This window comes from Helicoverpa armigera, chromosome 16, assembly GCF_030705265.1.
Source record: "Helicoverpa armigera isolate CAAS_96S chromosome 16, ASM3070526v1, whole genome shotgun sequence".
Taxonomy (NCBI): Eukaryota; Metazoa; Arthropoda; class Insecta; order Lepidoptera; family Noctuidae; genus Helicoverpa; species Helicoverpa armigera.
In genome coordinates this window covers 3722784-3745911 of record NC_087135.1, presented here as the reverse complement: position 1 = coordinate 3745911, position 23128 = coordinate 3722784, and the positions used below count along the sequence as shown (strand labels likewise).

At 36.7% G+C, this 23128-nt stretch overlaps 1 protein-coding gene and 1 long non-coding RNA gene across 2 annotated transcripts in view; one reads left to right on the top strand and one right to left on the bottom strand.

The window, feature by feature from the left end:
• Positions 1-754: 754 nt before the first annotated feature.
• Positions 755-23128, top strand: part of LOC110384525 (fasciculation and elongation protein zeta-2) — a 37760-nt gene continuing 15386 nt past the window's right edge. Inside the window, exon 1 of the mRNA XM_049844597.2 lies at positions 755-1274. Within this exon, the coding sequence (XP_049700554.1) occupies positions 865-1274 (410 nt within the window). The 5' untranslated portion in view covers positions 755-864. The remainder of the gene's footprint in view (positions 1275-23128) is intronic.
• On the bottom strand, positions 4401-4878 carry LOC135117991 (uncharacterized). The gene is made up of 2 exons (XR_010277291.1): positions 4584-4878; positions 4401-4517 (listed from the first exon to the last, which is right to left on the bottom strand). It is a non-coding gene; the product is annotated as an uncharacterized LOC135117991 (long non-coding RNA).

Here is a 23128-nt window from a genome sequence, read left to right as displayed (position 1 = left end):
TTTTCAGCCTAGCAACTGCCACATGAATGTCAAATCAAATATGGCGCGCAACGCAAACATGCAAAATTGCAAACACCGTTTATTTTGTTGCAAAACAGAAATGAAAAATTAAAGCTTATGACTGTTGTACCTTATAATTAGAATTTCGGTGTGAAATACTGCTTTATGATACGGTACGTGTTAAACTTGCCGTGGCTTACCTACGTTTTATGGTGTGTGAATTCTTCGGTAGGTACCTACTGTTCGTGCTGTTTAGAAAGGATTAGTTCTCAAATTTTGGAGGAATTCATTACCAAACCGTGAAGGACCTTGAACAGCAAATTCTCCATAAAAAGTAAGTCAGTAAAATGTCATGTAGTTCTTATGTAGGCACTTCCATAGCAAAAAGAGATCATGAAACTATACCTACAAAGTAGTTCATAAGAGAACTTATTTAAAAGTCAATTATTCGCCTAAATATTTTTACATACTCTCGTGCATGGCAGAGACATAGGTACCGACTTATATTATAGACCTTCCTACGCTTTAATTAGCTTGTTTATTTTTTGCTCGATACAATCAGCTAATTATTTTGTTTCGGTAATAATTAATCTGTTACCTAGTATTTACAGTATTATCATTTCTGGCGCTATCGTAGTACCACAAAAATGTCTTTACTTCTCATTTCCACAGGGAACTGTTTTCTCCTGTGTCGTAGTCACAACGTTGTATGAACCTAGGTAAGGCTGCCGGGCACAAAATCAACGCACGGCACGCAAGTACGACGGCGCGGCGCGGTGACGGCGGCGGGCGGCGGTGGCGTCAAGCGGCAAGCCGGCGGCGTTCAGTGTACGCGCGTCAAATAACGCGAGTGGTCGTACGGTCATGCGAGAAGCGGCTGGCAGAATGGCCGAGCTCGAGTTCGAAGCGCCTCTCGCGCAAATCGAGGAGGCAGATGACTGCCTTTCAACTGCTGACTACCCACAAAAAACCATTAATGGTAATGACATTCGTCTTAACAACATAAAAAATATCAAAAGTGAAATGGTCAAAATGAAAACTGACTCCAACAAAATAAATGATAACGAGGAACCTAAACCGGTGAAGTGCAAACAGGACAATATGCAAAACGGTGAAGGAGATAATTTTACGGAGACTTTCTCCGGTTCACTTGAAGATTTGGTGAACACTTTTGATGAGAAAATCACCAAGTGTTTCGGCAACTACGAGGAGAGCGTGGAGAAGCTGGCACCAGTACAGGTTCGGACCCAGGAGGAGATCATGAACGAATGCCAGTGAGTACCAATTACCATCCTAATAATTAGAGCATGCAATTAGGAATTATGGTATCATATGTGAGATCATCTGCTTCATATATTTTCCAAACATTGAGTATATATGTTTGTTTTAATAAACATGCTGATAGTGAGAAGCAGGCAGAAAAAACCTTTTAAGAAATATAAAATTGATTATCTAAAGAAAAAAGAAAATATAAACAAAAAGGGCGGGCTTTGCGCATGGCATTTATGGCAGAAGGATCGATCAATGTTTTGGGGCGAGGGTGCGCAGGGGGTGCGTGCCGGAGTGGCCGCGATGACGCATCGCACCCCTGCCCCCACACCCTCTTTGTTTCCAACCCAAACTTAAGGGAGACGAAACGACACGCGACCGTAACAAGATTGAATTTATACTAAACGAACTTAATTACCTTACTAATTAGCATTATGCATAATACCTGTTAAATACATCTCTTATGTTTATCGTTATATCAAGTTACACTACGTATTATATATGCATCCATAAAAGTATCAACATATCTGCATGATAACTCAAACATCAATCACAAAGAGCGTAAAGAATTTTCCCGAGCATCTGCGTTTTATATTCTCATGACTCGAGTCTGAAGATAATAGTAAAAGTCTCTCACATAGCCTATTGTTTATAGCGAAAATGAAAAAGCTTTTTCTATTCAGCCCGCTGGATCCCTTTGAACAGTATGAGAGTCTGATGAGTTTCAATTATTCATTTCATTGTTGCCTTTTTTTCTGTCTTTTGTTTTAATCATTTCTTATGTGAGACCATTGTATATCGAATACGGTGACGATCACACAGGACCTGATTTCATTATCTAATTAAATAAAACAATAGCCACGAAAGAAACCATTTCCTCCTGTCAACTGATTCCTCATAACTTCCAACTAAATCTGTTTTACAGTCTTTTTGCAAACAAAATATTTTATGTGTCAAGCTAAATCTTTTGGAGTTGATCCAGATGACCCAAATGCCAGAAGGCCGGAGAACACGTAAAATTTAAATGGGAACAATTCGCACACTGCTCTCAAGAGGTGGGCTGAATTACTGTTTATTGATAACCTGGTATAATCAGATGATATTAAAATATTCAAGAGTGTTTTGTACTTACACCCAGATAGCCAAAAATCATGGTAGCTGAAATAAGACTGCAAACATAATTTTTGCGAATCGGAAAATCTAATTAACCGACTGAGACCTATTATTTTATAACTACGGAGCAATAAAGATACCTAGGGATAGTCCATTCTCCGTTAAATCTTAACACTTGTTGCATTATTTTTAAGTAATATAGGAATCTTGACCAACCGATAGTATCTTCGCAACCGAATATTTAAAAAAAAACTTATAACATTTTCCGTCGGGGGTTAAAAAGGTAGTAAGCTGCAGTGACAGGTGTTTGCATTGATTCTGCCGTGATTCGACCGCAAGTGGCCGCAGATGTCTGCCCACCTTGCCTTTTGGACACAATAAAGGAACACCTTGTTCGAGTTTTTTTAAATAACATATGGCGTGCTTATTCAAATCAGGTCTTGCTTCCTTTTGGTACTTGAACCATCGGTTAATCGGTCCTTCAATGTTGTCAGAATCTTGGAAGATTCCGTTTCCGAAATTATTTACGTAATTTTATAGCGTTACTAACATCGGAGCAATTACTTTTAAAAGTTGAAAACCTTTTGAAATCCTACGCCGAACCCTGGCGAATAGCGGTCAGGTTTTTTTCGGACTAATAGCTCATAACATTATGAGTCTTCATTGACATTCATTACTATGCTCGTGAGTTCCGCTGTTAGTGTCCAGATCCGAAAATAATGGTGTCACAATTGATTATATCGTTTAAAATTAATTTTATAAAATACTGTTGACGAAAATAAAGGAATTAAAAATTAAAAGCAAATGTTTTTACATGCTCAATTCACATAATTAAAAAAGATTTCTTGCAACTGAAATTTTACTTTAATTAAGCTGTTTTGAGACCTTATTTACAAGCTTTTCTCTTTTCGTAATCGATATAAACTCTCACATGCATAATAATGCAGCCAATATTATTGAAACCGTTTAAAATTCTGTCAGACTTGTTATTCATGACGAATCGTAAACATCTTCGTATCGACAGTGGCACACGACGCACGTCCGTCTCGAAAACTCGTCGTTTGGAATACTAAACAAGTTATGACTTAGATTAGACCCCTTTTATCTCCTTTAATCTGCCTTCATAATTGCAAAATTACTAGGCAAATGAGAGAAAATTTCTTGCAATCTTCCAATCAAAGGCTAATGCTTTCGATTGGTTATGTAATTGCATCGTTATGTATGGCATGATTAATGAATACAATAAGTGCATTGCGTGTGTAACCCAGTGGCGTAGCGTGGGGGGGGCAGAGGGGGCACATTCCCCGGGCGGCAGCTTTTAGGGGGCGGCAAAATTTACCCAATTAAAAAAAAATTGTTCGCAACTAGTATCTGCGCCGCTACATAAAACTGTCTAACAATAAAAAAACATTAAACAAGTTGAAACTTTTTAAACTTAAAATTAATTATTGTTAAAATTTGGTACTCAAAACACACGCGACACTACATTTTACGTAATTTTGGTTTTGAGTCTTAAATAAAAAATTATTAAAATTTTGCGCTCGCTTCGCTCGCGTATTTAGAAACTGCATGCGCTTGATTTTGCGTTTGTCATCAAACAAAAAGTTAAGTACGGTTAGCCCAACCGTTTTACGTAATATTTGGTTTAAGTCTCATAAAAATTTCGCGCTCGCTTCGCTCGCGTATTCAGGAACTATATTATGGGCCTTATTTTTGCATTTGTCAACAAACAAAACGTTAGGTATGTTTGGGCTAAATTTTACGTAATTTTTGTTTTAAGTCCGATAAAAATTTCGCGCTCGCTTCGCTCGAGTATTCAAAAACGATATGCCCTTATTTTTGCTTCTGTCAACAAACAAAAAGTTAAGTACGTTTGGGCTAAATTTTACGTAATTTTTGTTTTAAGTCCGATAAAAATTTCGCGCTCGCTTCGCTCGCGTATTCAAAAACGGTATGCCCTAATTTCTACCTCTGTCAACAAACAAAAAGTTAAGTACGTTTGGGCTACATTTTACGTAATTTTTGGTTTAAAATTCCGATAAAAATTTCCCGCTCGCTTCGCTCGCGTATTTGGAATTTTGAAACCTTCCAGAAATCAAGTAACAAAGATATAAAAGAAAAGTCTACTTGAGAACCTCCCCCTTCTGCCGGGGCTGCGGGTTGTTCGAAAGAGTTACCATAAAACATAAAAGGCCTTCGACAGAACACGACGGTTTTTAATCAGTAAGAGTCTGACACTCCCTCACCGCTGCTAACCCACAGCGGGAAGGGTCATTTGATGATTTTTAACGTCGATACAAAAAATAGTTATTTGTTATACAAGAGTGCAAAGTTGCTTTTTAACCGCGGGCTCAATTTTGATGACCGAGCAAGCGAAGGATTCTAAAATTGAAACACGAGCGTAGCGAGTGTTTCAATAATTAGAATCCTGAGCGATAGCGAGGGATTCAAAAGAGCACAAGGTGAAAAATCTTTGCACTCGAGTGCAACACGTAACTTTTCATCCCACCTCATCGAGGAAAAAAAACAAAATGGCGCGAACATATGAGTATCAAATTAAAAAGAAGTACCTATTAAAGTTCACTTATTTGAAAACTCAGTTTAAAAATGAAACGAGGTCAAAAATCTATGTAAAAACAATAATAAAAATTACTTAATTAATTGAATAATTATTTTAAGCAGTATTTTATTTGTTTAATATGTATTTGTTTGAAAAGTCATATCAAGATTGTCACAAATGGAGTATTACACACGATGTTCTAAATTCAAATCACTTTGCCGCTCTAGAGGATAAAAACGGCTTTTGCGCTCAGATATCAAAGGGTAAAACTACTCTTTCCGAGATGGTGGGATGAAAAAACCTTTTTTTGAAGTCGGTTAAAAATTACAAACGGCCAATAACACTTGTTAAAAAAAAATACACGGGAGGGGGCGGCAAAATCGACAACTGCCCCGGGCGGCAGATACCCACGCTACGCCACTGGTGTAACCTGTGACCTTACGCACATTTGCGTGCACGAAAAAGGTTTCTTAACCGTAACCTGTTTGGAGCACCTCAGCTCAGTTTCCAAACTGACTTTAGTTTGCGTGTCTATCTTAATCGTAAGCGGTTAATTGAAGTGGCCTTCCCAGAGCAGGCTTTCTAAAAAGTAACAACGTTTTAATAGCTAATGTGCATTTAATACAGCAATATATGCATTTAATAACAAGAATTTGTAGGAAACTCATGTTACATACTTGGAAGTCGTATCATAACACGTCTCCTGGTACGTAAATAGCATTCGGAAGTCGAAAATAAAAATAATATCAATCTACTCCAGATGTTTCAAACTTGTGTTAGTTAATATCATAACCAAATCATTCAACTGTCGTTATGTTTGCAAAATGCGTCACCATTTGCAATTTTATCTACTCTTCCCCAGAGGAAATGTGGCCTAGATCTAGCGATGGAAACATTGAATTAGCATACTGTCTGTCTACTGTAAGCCGCTTGCTATTTACATACGGCGACACTTTGCCGCAAATTAGCTCCACAAAGCTCCAAGTTTCTCTCCAAGTTTCTTTACGTACCAGTAGAAGTTCATAAGGTACAGAAATTAAGTAGGTAACTAAATATCAGCTACTCATTTGTATGATGACGTAAGGCTTTTATTTTATAGGTAGAAGTAGAAAGTAAATAACCCTTATCTATCAAAATGTAGTTTAGGCGTACATAATTTTCTTTCATTCCTTCTATTTACGTTTTGTAATGAAAATTCAATTTGTTGTACATACTCGGAAATATTTATAAATAAAGCAATAATATTAAAACCTAGTTTCTCAGGGCACCCACACATACGGGCTCAGGGCCAATGACCTGCAATTCGCAACTACCCACATAAAGCGAGCGCCCCTTTCTTGTAGCATCGCAGATAGAAGAGGAAAAGCCCCTCCTTGATAATCCATAAATGATAAAGGCTTTAAAAATGATTAATCGTGTTATCCATATTTTAACAACAAAATCCTGTTTAAAATTTAACTTATTAGAAAGTCAACCATGATTTCACACCTCATGTTATCCAGGTATATCCAAATGTTTCCGAACCAACTACACCATAAAATGTAAACTTTATTCGAGCCGCTCGCTGTGTTCTTTGAACGTTAGTTTTAATTGGTGCACAGTTTATTGTCAACCAGTTCTTTATGTGCTTTTTATAGTTTTGAGAGAAGGAAGGTGTATGTATCCATTAAAGAGTCGCGGTGGTTGGCGCCGTCCCCAGAGTTCATCATTAATGTGTTAGGAAATTATCTTAGGAGCGTCATCTTGGAATGATTTCGTAAGTGTATTTTAAGGTCGTCTTCATTAATCTACCCGTATAAAGCACACGTGGTACACCATCAATCATATGTTCAGCAAACAAGCTGAGAGCCCATCTGGCCATCTATAAAGACAAATGATACTTCGTCAGAGTGGACATTAGCTATGAATATTAATTGTATATTCAAAGTTAGTCTAATTTGGGTGCAAGACTGTTCTATTACTTGAAGATCTAGTTATGCCTTTAATTCATTTATAGCACATGTTTAGCAGACTGACTTCCTCAACAGTTGACAATAATCATAGCGTCAAGTTTTTAATATGAATTTTATATAATATAATAAATTCATGATTCGAAGTATACGTATGTACGTGGGCGAACAACTAAGGTTTGCATTTTATAGATGTTGCATGGATAGGCAACTCTGATAAATGCTCGAAGAAATCTGCTTTCAAATGACTGGCATGATGAGATTATCTTGGTCTCAGGCTTGTTATGAAAGAACCTTATGTAATTAAAACACATGGTCTTGCTACTGAAGCATATTTTACATCATCGCTTCATATTGTGACGTCAGGGCTTGTTGTCTTTAAAGCATATGCGAACGGTGCAAAAAATATTGTTCCACTGCACAGATTTAACACATCAAGATTTTTATGAGGTCGTCTATAAAAATCCATTTATCTGTTAATGATTAAGTTGCAATACTAAGTGATTATAAGCGCACAACTTAAACAGTTCTTGTTTGTGTATACCCATCCATATCCTTGACAATGGCTTCATTAGCAAGTAATACAGCCACAAAAACACTGGCAGGCGTAGGCAGTACAATTACACGGTCGAGTAAACCAGGTGCAACGACCATAGCTTTCAGCGTAGTGATTTTGAATACAATACCATAATTGGCCACTTGTTAATGGATGGGTTCGAAGTAACAATGCAAATTCGACCGATTCATTTGTCACGAGTTTTTATTGATAGCTTTAGTACTTTTACTTGCGTACATCATTCATTGTTACCAGAGAGTAAGTAAGTCATATATGATAATACTATACACGTATATGACTTACAGGAAATTGATAACAAAAACAGAGCTTGGAATAGATTATTATAAAAAATCATAGTTGAGTGTCAAAACAATCATCAGCTGATTAATATTAACAACAGATGCTAGTTTGTCATTGTTGGGCGTACATTATAATAAAAGCGAACATTCAAAATCAAGTGACTCACCTACGCCACAGCAAAAATGAAATTTGAAATTGTATAATAATTTAATCGCCAATCATCAATTAAATTGATGAAGTAAACTCTTATGTGGAGAAAGGAATCCAGTTTGTTTAAATTAATTATTACGAGTACCTACGTAGAATTGGCATATACGCGATTATGTAAGAATGTAGATTAATTACCACGCTCCAATACATATTATAAGGACCATGATGTATTTTTTCTTTCATTAAAAGTAAGATAAGAGAAACTACGCTTCACAGCAATATAATAAAAAGTATCTGTAGACCTGTCTATCTTCCGGCACTCGGTACAAATTATGACGTAATGTCTCCTCTGTACCTACGCGCATATACAAGCCATATTCTACAATGCCTACACTGTACTATATTATCAGGCAAACCAGAGTTTCGCCGTATGACGCATCCCAGGCCATATGTCGCAGTTTCCTTGAATGCGCCAACGCAATACAACACCTCACAATATGGCTGTTTCGTGCAGATTTGATTGCCGTTCGGCTATTTATATAATCGATACAAGTGCTGAAGTGGAGGTCTTACTGACACCAACTTTCTTGCCTTCAAGCCATGTGCTCCCTTTCCAATTAATTTTCTTGATCAAAAGCAATGTCATCTTAAATCCATATCTAATGAGCAGGAGATACCTTTTCATATTTCATAAGACCTGTCCCATGGTTCAATATACTTATTTTGTAACTGTCACAAAGTCTTTCTTGAATTATTAGCTCAATATTTTAGGCGTCAGCGTCGTATTCACTGCAACGCGGTCGTCTCTAATTTAACACAATATGCACGACGGTACCGGTGTTCATTTCAATACGCTGACCTTCCATCAATTTAAAATAGATTATACTACTGTCTGCTCACACTCACACGGCCCACGTTGTTGTTTTGAGGTGATCTCACGTAGTATTCGAGTAGAAATTTTGCCTACCTGCATTTTGTATAAATATTTATCAGCACATGTTTGAAGACTTGAGCAATCATGAGGGAAACAAGGAAACTATTTCGATATTTCTATAACCTAAATCAGAAAACGCTTTAACTAAATAAAGGTATTTTAATGAAAATAACTTTTCGGTGATTAAAATTGCATTATGAAAGTTATCTGTTTTCTCTTCGATAATGGGACGATGAGTCCATGTAGAAAATTGATTGATGATGATTACTAAGATGCAGCCCACACGGTAGTTTTTCGCACAATTCCCATTATACCGGTCCCAATAAACCGTTGCATTATGGCAATAATACTGTTATAACAACCTGGCATCACGAATAATCACGATGGGTTAGCCACAGTAAGTTATACAAAATGACTAAGTCTTCCCTCGCCAGATAAATAATAAAGGTACCTACCACATAACACCTTAAGAACAAAAAACTAAAATACTTTCTGAAGTTTTAACAAAAGTGCTTCTCGTGCACGAATACCAATAAAAATTGTTTATACACCGGGTGTGTTTTTAAGATCCCTTCAATTCGGAATGGTTCTTTTCCATTGCGGTGGATTACTTCACACTATTGAACGATGTTTATAAATACAGCCCTCGCCTTAAGATTATTTTCGCGAGATTCACGTCATCCGGTCCTGGATTGTTTGTATGACTCCGTGTATGACTAAACTGTAACTCATTACCGGTCATACCAGTGAGTAATCAGTTTGGGGAATTATTAGCAGCGCAATAAAAATTGGAATTCTGAATAAGTACGGATTTCAGGAGCAATTAAATCGCAAGCATCAGCTTACATCAATACATTTGGCGTATCAATTTTATTTACTAATATCTTGACATAGACGGCATAATAAGAATAAACTGTGACGATGCGATACACCCGAGACGAGACACGTAACCTTGCCAAAACAAGCTCTTTCAAGGACGGGCCCTGTCGTCGTTCCATCCGGACCTCTTCAAACTCCCCCACCTCGCTTCCATCCGCTCTCCTTGAGACCCGCGTTATACGCATGCTCCTAACCAGACATACGAATACACTCTCTACCTATTATACAGGTTATAGATACGCACAAAGACTTCAATACAATCTTCAAAGACGCATGATTTATAGCACAGCTGTTAAACTCCAAGTGTAACTTATTCCATCCATGACATAGGGTACGATTTGAAACGCCTATCGATTTATGTATCGCGACAGTCCGCTTCATCCTCGGCTTGTAAGAACGGTCACGCATAGTTGCCTGTCCCTTTTACTCTTGAGACCCAAAGTACTCGAGAGTTCATCTCCTCTTATGAGTTGTAAAGATAAAGGTGCTTTTGAGACAGCAGGACACTGCCATGCGTTCCTGTCGCACACACGGCTTTGAGGTACCTAGTTGAGGATAAATCAGAATGGCGTCATGTACTTACAAGGTACATTTTCTAATTATAGTGTAGGTACTGGTAGTTGTGTGTAAAATAAAACCACATTTTGACATAGCAGCAAGCTTGCCGCACTAAAACTGGCCACGCTAATCACGTCTTCCCTGAAATAGTCTGGAATTTCCTTGCGGCGCGATCAATACCAATGTCAGTACACGCTATTTTTAATTGACGTGCACATTAAATCATAATAAAGGAATAATATGAAGTAGGTATAATGAAAAAAACAGGACACCTATTTTATATTCCAACCATGTGGCATCGTATTAATTGTGAATATCCTTCAAATAAGTTGCTACTAGAACTAGAACTAGCATGACACAGCACAGCACTGTAATAACCAAAACAGCAAAAATGTCCTAAATTCAATATAGCTTCTGAACACGAGGAGCCACTTTTTGAGTTTACATTTATAGTAACGAATTTCCTACGTCGACGAACGTTGTGACTATTATATCCGCCGCAGTTCCATTGGATACATAATTTGAATACCTCACGACGACCGAGGATATTTTCGTGCTTACAACATGTTAGCGGTTGACGTTCCCGACAAATTGAGCACTTAAGGTGTTCAAAAGGTTAAGATTTAAAGTTAGCTGTATTAGGAGCTAAAGAAAGTCAGGTCGAGTCGCTCGAACTGGATTGTAGTACATTCTCCGACGGCGGACGACGACCGGTTTGACCGGCGCGAATCCTGGCGCTAACACTACCCATATACCGACCATTACGTTCAAGAAATCAAGATAAAACAGTTAGGTGTTACCTAGCTACGATACCTATATACTTTATTAACTACAAACGCATTTATATTAATTGCAACACTTGCAATATTGTTGGAAACGGAGCAGAATATTTATGTAACTTGTACGATAAGGTCAGGAACAATTTATTTATACAACACGTGTGAACAACGCAATTCATATTTTTGAAGAAAGCAAATGGCGTAATCTTAGTCACCTGAATGAAATATTGTCGGTCAGGTGTTGTAATTTCCTCCCGTCTTCCACATCCACACATCAGAAGGAAATATGAAATACGATTTATATATATAAAAAAAAAACATAATCATTTTGTTGCGTCAGCGGACATTTCTGGTTTGAAATGGACGTCTTATATTGTGGAGCGGGGGGCCAACTCATCGTACGTCTTCACTAATGACTATTTTATAATGGTAATAGTGGTTTGATTGACGATGATATTCTTGCGTAATAGGACCATCACTTTTCTCCGTTCATTGTAATAGTTCAATTTAATGCGCCTTTAGGGATCACAAATCTAGGACAGCATTGTCTACGCTGATGTAATACATAATAATAAATCCCATTGAGTAGTAGCGTGTAGCCAATGAAACACTGCAACTAAACCTGGTACTTATCACATGCGTTGGTGAAGCCTCTGAAGTGCTCTAGTCTGCCGTCATAGGTACCTACGCACTGATTGGAGCTCACATGACTTCATACTATACTTACTACAATGCTTTTGCGATAGCATTCTAGAATGTGAATTGATTTGTTTTATGATAGAATTTAAATCGATCTACGTAGTAGTAGATCACAAAACAAACAAGATAAATTTTCCGACAGTAGACATGATTATTCTGTCTATTAGATCAGTTACAAGTTTACAAGACCAAAGAAAGATTACAAACGGAACATTAACGTACAGGAAATCCTAATTGGTAATTGTTTATCATGAAGCCAATACGATTCCAAAATAGATCTGCAATTTCAGAATGATCAGATCAAACGCAGGAAAATAATCAGTATGCCAGACATTCGCCTGTATCGTACATTTCAGCTAATTTAAGTTCGTTTCCAATGAAGTAGTTAACATATCAGTAAATAACATGATGATGTTTATAGTTTTTATACGGATGCCTCTGAGTTGCGAGAATTACTAGAGTACCTTGCATAAAAGTAAAGTCAAGAGTTGTGCAATGTGCTTGAAGCAGAAATCTTTCAAAATATTTTTAGCCTTTTCATAGCCCTGGTTTGTAGAGATCTGAGCCTTCTAGACAATACGTGCTCCGGTGGAGTACCGGTCTATTGTTTTTTGCCCATATTGAACCAGATATAGAACGATACAGGCAGAAGGGTTTTAAATCTGGAATTGTGATACTTTCGAACTGAAAACGAGAAGAAATACAAAAATAAGCCAAAACGAAATTGTTTTTGGAGAAGTCAAGCAAGACCTTAAATCGCTTAGTGTTCGTGACATTGTGCGATACAAACGCTAGATCCAACATAGTTTTATTATGAATGTGTCTTTAAACAACTTTCGTTTTGGTCGATAAATCTGCCTCGGCGTGGCGGGTATTTGATAGATGTTCGTCACGTCAGTCAACACGTGGAGGATTATATAGTACCTAAACAATAGAGAGAGTAAAACAAAGATTAATAAATTGCTATTCATAGAATAAAATAGAAAGATTTTTGTATAATCACAAACAAGCAAAAATAGCGAAAGGTCGGTAGGTAACATACCTACCTAGGCTAACTATTATGCATTCTGATTACGCAATACTGAAATAATTCCCACGCGTATCATTTTACATATTTCTGCATAAACTTCCAATTACTTTTTCTGACAATTAGATAAAGAATAACGAGAGGTTGTTGCTCCCATCACCTTAGCGATAAAAGCCATTGCATTTCTAGTTCCATTTCCTTTGTTCGCTTAGCGATAACGATATCTCTTGCTAAAACGACATAATGTTAATGAATACTGCAATTTTAAAGCAAATAAATAATTCTAGTTTCATTGTGTTTGACGTGACTTTATGCATTAAACATTTAAACGGGTTTTATAAGTTATCAAGTGGATTTTCGTTTACGGAAACTCGGAAGCTAAACTAACAAAGTTACTAAACGATAGAGAAACGACGGGTTACAAAAAATGAACAAAACACAAATTGATAGATTCCCCTAATAAAGTTTAACGATTGTACGAAAAACACTAACCAAAAGAAGAGACTTCAGTAGGATTAAGGTACGTGTCTTAAAAGTAAACAAGCAATTTGTTAGTGAATGTTTATAGATAAGATTTCAAAATGTTCACTAATGAATAACAAATATGAGGCGCGCCAAGGGCGGTACTCCTACACACTCGATATCGCGTCCATACAGCAGATAAAAGCAAGCGCTGCGCACACGCACGCATATTTAAATGCACGATCGATGTTCCACCGACTTGACGCAACTATGAATGTCAATCAATAGACCATTGATACACTGCAACCTCATTATAAACAAAGCTACAAGTGATTTTGTTTATTTGGTGCTTGTTGAACCGATTGAACTTTGTAACTGTGCTTTTTAGAAAATACATGAAAGTACATTTTTGTGTCAAACAAAAAGTAGTTAACCTCTCAATAAAACTTCATATCTTCCTAAGCTGATTTATAGTAAAGAAGTTTTTATTTTACTCAGCATAAACGAAGCTCTAAGTTATGTCAATGCATTGTTCAGCAAAATTGACATTGCTATGGGAATTGCAAAGCTTCGCTGGTTTCCTTTAGTAAAATACGACTTTGAGATTGTCAGTCTTGGCGTATTCAGCTTTCAAATTCATTTTGTAATTTATGACTGTCTGTTTTAATGTTTAGGAAACTGTGGCAACAAAGTAGGTAATGATGTTGACAATAACATTTTCAGTACCTAGTTTACGAGCACTTACAGGCGTAGATACTGTAGGTACTAACCTTCAGAAGCATCGACCCCATTTTGTTTATGTGCCTCGCTTTAATCAAGGTAATTCATTCGCTGTTAGACATTATTAAAGGTTTTATTACATATTGATATTGTTTATGGATTTGAATGCCCCAGGGTTCCAGAGAGCTCACTTAAAATAAACGGTGTAAATAACACAGATTATAATCATCATCATGTCAGGCTGGTGCTGTCCACTGTTGAAAGTAGGCCTCCTCCGAAGATACGCTTTCGCCCGTGATGTAAAGAAAATTCTTAGATAGGTAAATCAGGTACCTATTCACGTAGAATTTGGATTCATTTAACCTCAGTTTGACTATTTTAGATCTTAATCTTCTTTGAAACTCACTCACATTGTACAAGCACATCAACTTTAAAGTAATATCTATAAGTGCCTAGTACTTATAGGTATCTATGTGAAGGTTTATCTAGTCTGCCTCTTAGGTAACCTCGCCTTAACTTTCAAGTATTTAAAATTAGTTTGCAAAGTAAACTGAACTAGGAAACATCTACCTAATTGCAATGCGAATAGAAACCTTATGAAAACATATTTCTAGCGCAGAAACACATGCAAATGTTGTGAATCGTTCTGGTTTCATACCTGGAAATGAAAGCGCTTTACAAGAAACTGTAGCTTTTGTTACAAGAACTGAAAGGTACATTTTGGTTTGACATGAAATAAGTAGTTAGGTACTGTAATACTTGGCAAATGCACTGCATGCGATTAACATAATAGCGACAATTTCCCTTAGTGGAGTCAAGTCATGAACGATAAGGCAATATGACACCATTCTAATAAACAATGAATACCAGAACTTACTAAATCAGAAATTCTGAACTGTGCTTTGTAATATTCATCCAGCGTATTTAGGACCAATAAAGGCGACGTTGCACTTAATAGCCATCTTCTACGCGGACCCATCCATATTGCGCGGCGTCGTGTCGGCGACCTACATAATTATACAAATCAGGCCACTTACGTAACTAGGGATTGTCCTTCTTCGACATAGATAACAGAAACAATAACTGCGCTTTGACATGAACAGAAAAGAGGAGAAAAAATTCACTAGGTTTACCTGAAATACCTAGTGCGTGGGTGCGTCAGAACCGAGGCTGGAAAAGGGGGTTAATTACACTAAGTACCTATACATTTTGCGTGTGTACTAAGTGGGCAGAGCTAATTTGGGGTGGAATGGCTATCGATATCCCAATGGATAAACTGAGTCACGCCTGTTGTTTCTTATTGATTTGCCGATATTAAGTGGGGTTTATATTGCGCTTCTAGTTTGTCAAGTGATCTCATCGGAACATTGAAGCCTTCGATACCAAAACTTGAATTATTTTGTAGATACTAAAATCATACTAAATATTTGTACAACATCCGTTACGTACATTTAATAGCCGTTTGACCTACAGCTGAGTCGTTAAGTATAAATCTTGCATAGATTTGTGTACACAGTATGACCTTGCGTAGGAGTTGAAGAGTGATGTATTTGAGTTATTTGTCAATCTAGGCTGTAAGGAATATGTATAAACAAAGCCAAGGACATATAAGCTGCATATTGTTTGTTAAACCCGTGCCAAGAACTCCCATCGTTCATACTAAAGGTCAAATATGCAGTTGAAGATTCTTCATTGTGGTCTTAACACATTCCATCGTTGCGTCGCGTCGCCCATTTCGGGTTTAAGCATGGACGCAACACTGACTGTTTGTTCTATCGTTTAACATAGACGCTTCCATTGTCAAGAAAGGGATATTGCATTGTGTCTTTACAAATGGAATATTCGAGAAGTTCTAAAATATGTACTAAACATAATGAATCAAGAAAATGAAAGACAATAATGCTTGAGCATAAGTAGCTTAGGTACTATGCGTGAACATAGATGACTACCGTATCTTTGGACCTAACAGTTGTGCAAACAAAACAATTGAGCTTCTAGCAATTGTCTAGAAATCGTCGTCTTCCTCAGAATCGAAGAAAACCAGTTCAAAAGTGCTCTTACGCATTTGTCATGGCGCGTATGAAAGCCACCGTTATTCTGTCAACTCGAACATTACCCAACGTAAGTAAACTTGATGGCTATATATCGTGATGGTCGATTTGTAAGGCACCAAAGGCCATATGCTAATGCGTTACTCTTGTCTCTTTAAGTGGACAAGTTGATGTGCCCACGCTAACTGCTTCCAACTTACCGACACTCTTACTTTCTATTCGTACGGACGAGCATACTAATTACTAGACAGTATCGAGACTGTCTACCTAACTTTCTGGCTCAGTCACAGAAAGCTTAAAATGTTTTTAAATACCTTTTAACAAAACAAACACGTCGTGTTACCAGTAGGTACCCATGTGATTTATTAGAAGATTAAATTACCTTTCTAAAGTATAACCCATATCGATGAATCTCCAGCCAGTGTTTGTAGAGATATTTTCACTGCATCATCCAATTAAATCATCTTATATACGCCTCTAAATTTCTTTAAAATAAACCTAAAGAGCTCTCGTATCATGATCATTAATCACGTTAAGACTTCTATTCAACTAAGAAACTTAAATTAACGCTTCCTTATAAATAATGCAACATGAACAAAAAAACTGTTACTCTGAAAACACGCTTAATAAAGCACTTCTTAAATATTTTTGTAACTAACGTTACTCTTCTAAAATTAAAAATCGAACCCATATATTTTTCGTCCGTGACTTTAACACCTAGCCATTAAGGTTACGCCTCCGACTTATTTTTAAACTTTTTTTTTATGAAGGAAGTGGGCAATAAGGTTAGTCTGGCCACTACCTGCTCCCCGGATCCACAGAACCTCACACCTGCTTTCCACAAAAAAAAAGTAAACATTCTATTTTGGGAATCAATACACTGACTTACCAGATAGTGAACTGTAAATTATTACTTCGATGTCTTGCTTTCTAGTACAAGGTACGTTTTTATAGCTTTCAAAATGACGTTTACAAAGATGCACGTTCCGAATTTTATTGCTAAAATAACTAGATCAACACAATTTGAAGAAGTTTATTCGCTACTTCTTAGTAATATTGTAGAAAGAAATATTGGAATTTTAATATCATCTGCTGATATTAAGATTGCATGCCTACAGGGAGATTCTATTCGCGTCGGCCCCATTCACACTTCTCGGTTAGTGACATCGCCAAGCAAAATTAAAAAATATTCTCGTGGACGTGTGGAGGTACTTATATAAAGTTCTAAATTTAAATGGCGTCTCGGGAGGGACGCCATTATGCCACTCGGTTTTTTATTACGTTGACACCATTTTACAAAGTTACAAAAGTGCATGCCTGACTGCCAAATTAATATCGTAAAGTGCGAACTGTTATTTCTAAACTATTTTTAAGAGTTGTGATAAAAACATGGTGATTAGATAAGTATCTCGCTGTTGATTGTCGATGGCACGTTATTAAGAATAATCTCTATAAAACTAGTGACCGGATTACGTCGTAACTGCAAAATTATCGTTTATTTCATTATTAAATAACTTTAATAGTCATCAAAGCCACTATGATTTTACAATGTTAAGTAATGAAATAATACTACGGTTGGGTCAAGCGCATACCTTGGGATATGTTACCTTACATAGCTGTATACTTGACCCAAACACAACACAATAAAACCTGAGATATCATATCCGACTTGAGTCGTAAAACAAGGCGGGTCTTCATCAAAATTCACTTGTTCTTGTACCGTAGTGCTTTTGTCTGTTGTGATTACCTTTTGTTTTATTTTTTTTCGTCTTCATGGAATTGTTCGTCGGAACATGTTGCCCTACTTCGCCTTTCCAGCCATTGGTGCTTTACTCCGTATTGATCGTAATCTACTTAGGAGCCCACTTTGATTGAGCAGCTTCTGGAAATCAACCATAACTAAGCAGTTCTATTGCGACATGCCAACGGAATTGTGTTTATATCGTGTAGGAAAGTTCGTTAACCTTACTATTAACAGATTCCGTTGTATTCTTAAGTTTAAAAATTTTACTTGTAAAAAGCCAGATTTGAAACTCATCCAAACAAACATCAAACATGCAATGGAATAGAAAGCAGATACCAACTAAAACCCCACAACAATGAAACCAGTGACCTAACTAAAACTGCAGCAACGATTTATCACAAATGGCAACCCTGTTCGGCGCCCATCGGTCGGGGTTAGTGGGGTGAACGGGCTGCGGTCGGGACGGATCAATATCGCATCGTACTCCATATTCGGTGTGTAGCCTTCGCCGTGCAACTTTACAATAGGCTGTTGCGGTTTTGCTTTTGCCTGTTTATGTCGATGTCTTGAAGATTTTAGAGAGAACCCAAAGTAGTCGGTTCTGCGGAGATTTCTAGCAACAGTTCTTAATTTTATACGTTCGATATATTTCTATAATAACTTTGTTGTTTAGTCACTCAAGAAGAGGAAAGCACTTTATATAGCCTGAACACTGTATGTACTTAGTGTTACTGCGATTCCAGATTACGAAGCTGTTTATAACGCCCCTTCAATTAGGAGTTAAATGCAATAAGATTAACGCTCTCCCATTGACAATTAATTGTATAATTGAAGAGTAGAGCCGTCGGCCTGACGTCTACGACCAGCAATGAATTACAGTAATTTGTCATAAACTCTTCAAGCCCGTCTATGAGCCTTATATTTAGATAAAAATAATAAATAAATAAATAAATATTTAGGTAACGTGATATGAGACACGCGAGATGGTACAGTCTTTTGTTTTTGAACTTTGAATAGAAGAGCCCTCATTTCTTTGTTGTGATTCTAAAAATGTCAAAAATATCCGTGTGCCTACCTGCTACTCATTTTCGTGGAATTGCTTTTTGTAACTTGAAACTTTAAGTGCTTAAATCACTCACGGAATGACGTCCGGATCAAATTCAATTCAACAGAGACATTCTTAAAATGTTGTTAAAATACGAGTAGTTTGAAACAGGTGATGCATATATCAACTGGAAATATTGATTTCGTTACCATTCTCAAAATACAATACAGTTTATAAATTCATTAGAAAAAGCCAAAGGTTGCGACATTACTAAAGGGCAGGAAGGTATTTAATAATGAAACATTGCCCTTAGGGAAACTTGTGTTGACAATAGGTTATTCATTACTCAGAATGTCAACAGCGCTGTTGAAAGAGAAACGCTAAACCTATCCAAATAAGATGCTACCTGCATTGGGAATTTTATGTTACGTGGGAGTACAATAAAAAACCTCGACTAAACCATACAATTCTCAGCTATTTATTGTCGATTGTTCATCAATAAACGGTAAGTTTGTTTACTAACAATTTTTATAATGATGATTGAAGAAAGTTTCTATAATGAGTGTTCCGTTCCGAGATCGGTATTCGACGCATCACAATTACTGGGAGCTTGCACAAGGCCTTCTTGATCGACCAGCCCTCAATGTCAATCAGTCATCCAATCAGAAACTCCGAGTCATTTTCTTTTGAATCGAAGTAGGTCGCTTCACAAAGCATAGGAAAGTAGGGATGTTTCTTGATGAGAAAAATATGTTTTTATGCTATGTTGATACATTCACGATTCTCTTCTATACAATACTCAAGCATGGGTGATCATACTTTATTATGTAGGTAAATGCGTAATAGGTACGTTATTCCACAACAATATGCACATTTTTTGACACAAATCCAATATATTTTTTTCCAAATGAGTGTATGTATGTGACCTATGACTCGCTCACGATAAAAATATCATGCGCTATGTAGAATAGATATGTGAACTTAACCTCATTCTTTCTTATCTCTCCCCGGATGACTGCGAATGCCATTTTAACACAGTCACAATGTTATTGATGTAGACTTGTAGAGCAAAGTTTGAAATTGAATTCTGATAAATTACAATATACCTATTACTATACTATTAAATACAATAATAATGATTAATCTGACAGCAAGGTAGTAATCACTACTACTAAACGCATGATATAGCCATATACTCATTCAAAATCAAAGCTACCACAAAAATATAAAAGTAAGGTTATACGTGACCACCTCTGTGTTAGCCGCCTGCCCATAATCGGTCAGACAAGGAATCTTGGACTAAAATCCAGTCGCGCAGGATTTCTGAGAACCAATGAAACTTAGCTGCGAGCGATCAAACACAGCCTGGAATATTTTTTGTTACGCTACTTTCCTGTTTCTGTTTGGACCTGAATTTTCGATTTTGGGAGTATAAAAAGGATTCTATTTAGAAGAAGTTGGGACAAAGCTGAACGCCGTTCTAAATTCATAAGTATAAATTGGGATGGATAGGTACGCAGGTGAACGATAAAAATTACTAGGTACTTCTGTTTCTAAATATACATCGTCTATAATTAGCTCATATCCAAAGGCTTCTAAAAATACATGACATCAGCTGATGTGTAAGAAGCCCACAACAAGATGTTATTATTGATTCAGTCGACATAATCACCTTCACTGCTTCGTTTATGTATGCAAATGATATGGCAGACATACAATATTAATGTAGGTACAAGTGTAGGAGATAGTCGGGGAGCCATTTTCTTTTATTTTCGTTATATGGCAGCCTTGAATAAGTGTTATAGTGTTGTGAGTTTCATATGCCCGTCGCGTCAGACCTGTGCGGATTCCACACGTTACGGAAGTTAAATATATTCGGAAATATTTGCTGATTTACGAAGAATACAATGCAGTGCATGACATGAAACTTAGTGTTTTTTTACCGGAATAAGCAAATACTTGTGTGTTTGTACCAGTTCAATAAATTGTTGAAAACGGGAACTGTAATTCTGATACAGCATTTCACCGAATGATTGGCAATAATTCATCAAGTTTTACCTACTTTCATTTCATGTAAGTAAGTGAGGAATTGTTCAAAGAAATGTGCAGCTATATGATGTTTAAAAAATAATTTTAAATTAAGTTCTGCCTCGGTGTCTCCCGGACACTCGTAGTCACCAGTGCGTACGCAACACACCATAATCATCGATGCACGCTCGATTGGAGTGTAAAATAAGAAAGCCGATTCTGAGAAATCGATATTAAAATAATATTACCCTACAGTTATTAATCGGGTGATTGACTTTGAAGGGCTTCACCTTCCTCGAAAATTATTCTTGTCTGCAGATACTAAGATACTTAATACAGAAATTCAAAATTGACACATGTATGTCCAGCTGGAATACCTAGACGTCTAAAATGTTGAAATTGCCTTATTATTGTTTCCATTCGAGCGATATAGTTCATGTTTTTCCTCAATGGACTGCTTTGTTATGGTTGTTACGTAGGAACCAGGACTTTCTATGTGTCACATTAAATAAGGAAGGAGGAAATATTTATTAATAAACTGCACATTGGTTCACATGTCCATCCATCTAACTGATTATACACATATGTATTTCAACTGGTGTAGGTATATCATGTTTTTTATCTACAAGTCCTAATTTGAACCTCACGTTATAACGAGACATTATTTTCTCCGCATCTATACAAGTACCTACCTAATAGCTTAATCATCTCAAAATTCTTTCACCATCTCAAATCATTCAATGTGATCCGTTAGGTGCCCATAATCCGGAACATAGTAAACCACTTCACACGATCATTATAACATTTCTAATACTTTAATCAACTAAATACAGTTGTATAACTTTACTGTTACCTTGCACATTTTATTTTTAAAGCGCAGTTTCTGTTTCGTCTATTGTTGTTTTTTTCACATCAGAAATGACTATGGGCGCCATTTTTTACTGCCTTACCTAAGCTAGCCTTATAAGGATGTGAGGTCATGTTTAATTCAGCCTACGCCACGATTACTGGCTGGATAAGCTTTTTAGTAATTAAATACTTGTTCTATAAGGCCAACCATGCTATATTTGAACCTACGTAAAGAATATTGTGTTAAGTTCTTGTAAGTGTTTGCATACGTAGGAATATAGAGACAATATAACGCCTTTTGTCATGTATGACACATACCAGGACCAGCCAAATCAAGTAAAAATTTCCAATTTAAATATGAATTATAAAGAGAAATCTGATACTCAAACGATAACGTCATCGACAGCGACGACTCGACACACAGACATCATAATGTTCAATTTATTCATGAATAAAATGATGCAAATTGAGAGCCCCGATTCCCAATGACATATCAGTTTCTCCAATTCCTTCCAAATGACTTCTAATAAAACAATAAAGAACTACCGTAAAATATTGCTATATCATTGACATGACTAGTCTAGATTTTACATTTCCACTGATGCGAATTGATAAACGTATATTTCTTCGGGTCATTGAACAATTTTTTGTACCTTATGTAACCAATTAAATTGAATTGAAACGTCCTTGTGAGAGTGACGTGAGAATGTAATAGCTGTGAACAATTTAATTGTTATAACACGCTTGATATAGCTAGCTTTATGATCCGTTTATGATTCCCTTGGTTTGGCAGTCGTTTGTAATTAGACCTTAATAGACCTCATCTGTAATGTTCTACTACATACTTATTTAAATTATAATTGTTTATTGAGAGTGTTGTCTGGATTATAAACTAATTTAAATTAAAAATACGAAAAGAATAAAAGCTCGATAACAATCTCCCATCAACTCGTTCAAAGAACGACAATCAATTTGTAACTTAATACGTAGGTAATTCAATACTAAGATATCTGTTACTTTTCATCGCAACTAAATAAAGTGCAGATAATATCGCAGTCAACAAAGCATGTAATTCCTACATGCAACGGCGAGTCGTATTCAAATCATATTTGCTAATATGAAAAGTAAACTGAGCTTAACGGTACTTACCATATTAAGGAGTATGGTGAAACCGTTCAGGCCAGTGGACCGGCCATTTTGGATCACGTTTAGCGACCTCTCACGCATGGTAGACTTTTTTGGCGGATTCTAAGACCTAAATTGTCACATGTGTATGCCAATGCTGGAGTAAGCAGTGAGTCACACCATCAGACTTGTCAACCATTTAATGAATGACGGAGTTGACAAGGGAAAATAGTTAAACATTGTAACTCATCTTTTATAGAAACCAGAATGTCGTCATATTGTGTGGTTTTACTATAGCTCGTTGGCATCATAACTAGCCACAATGCTTGGG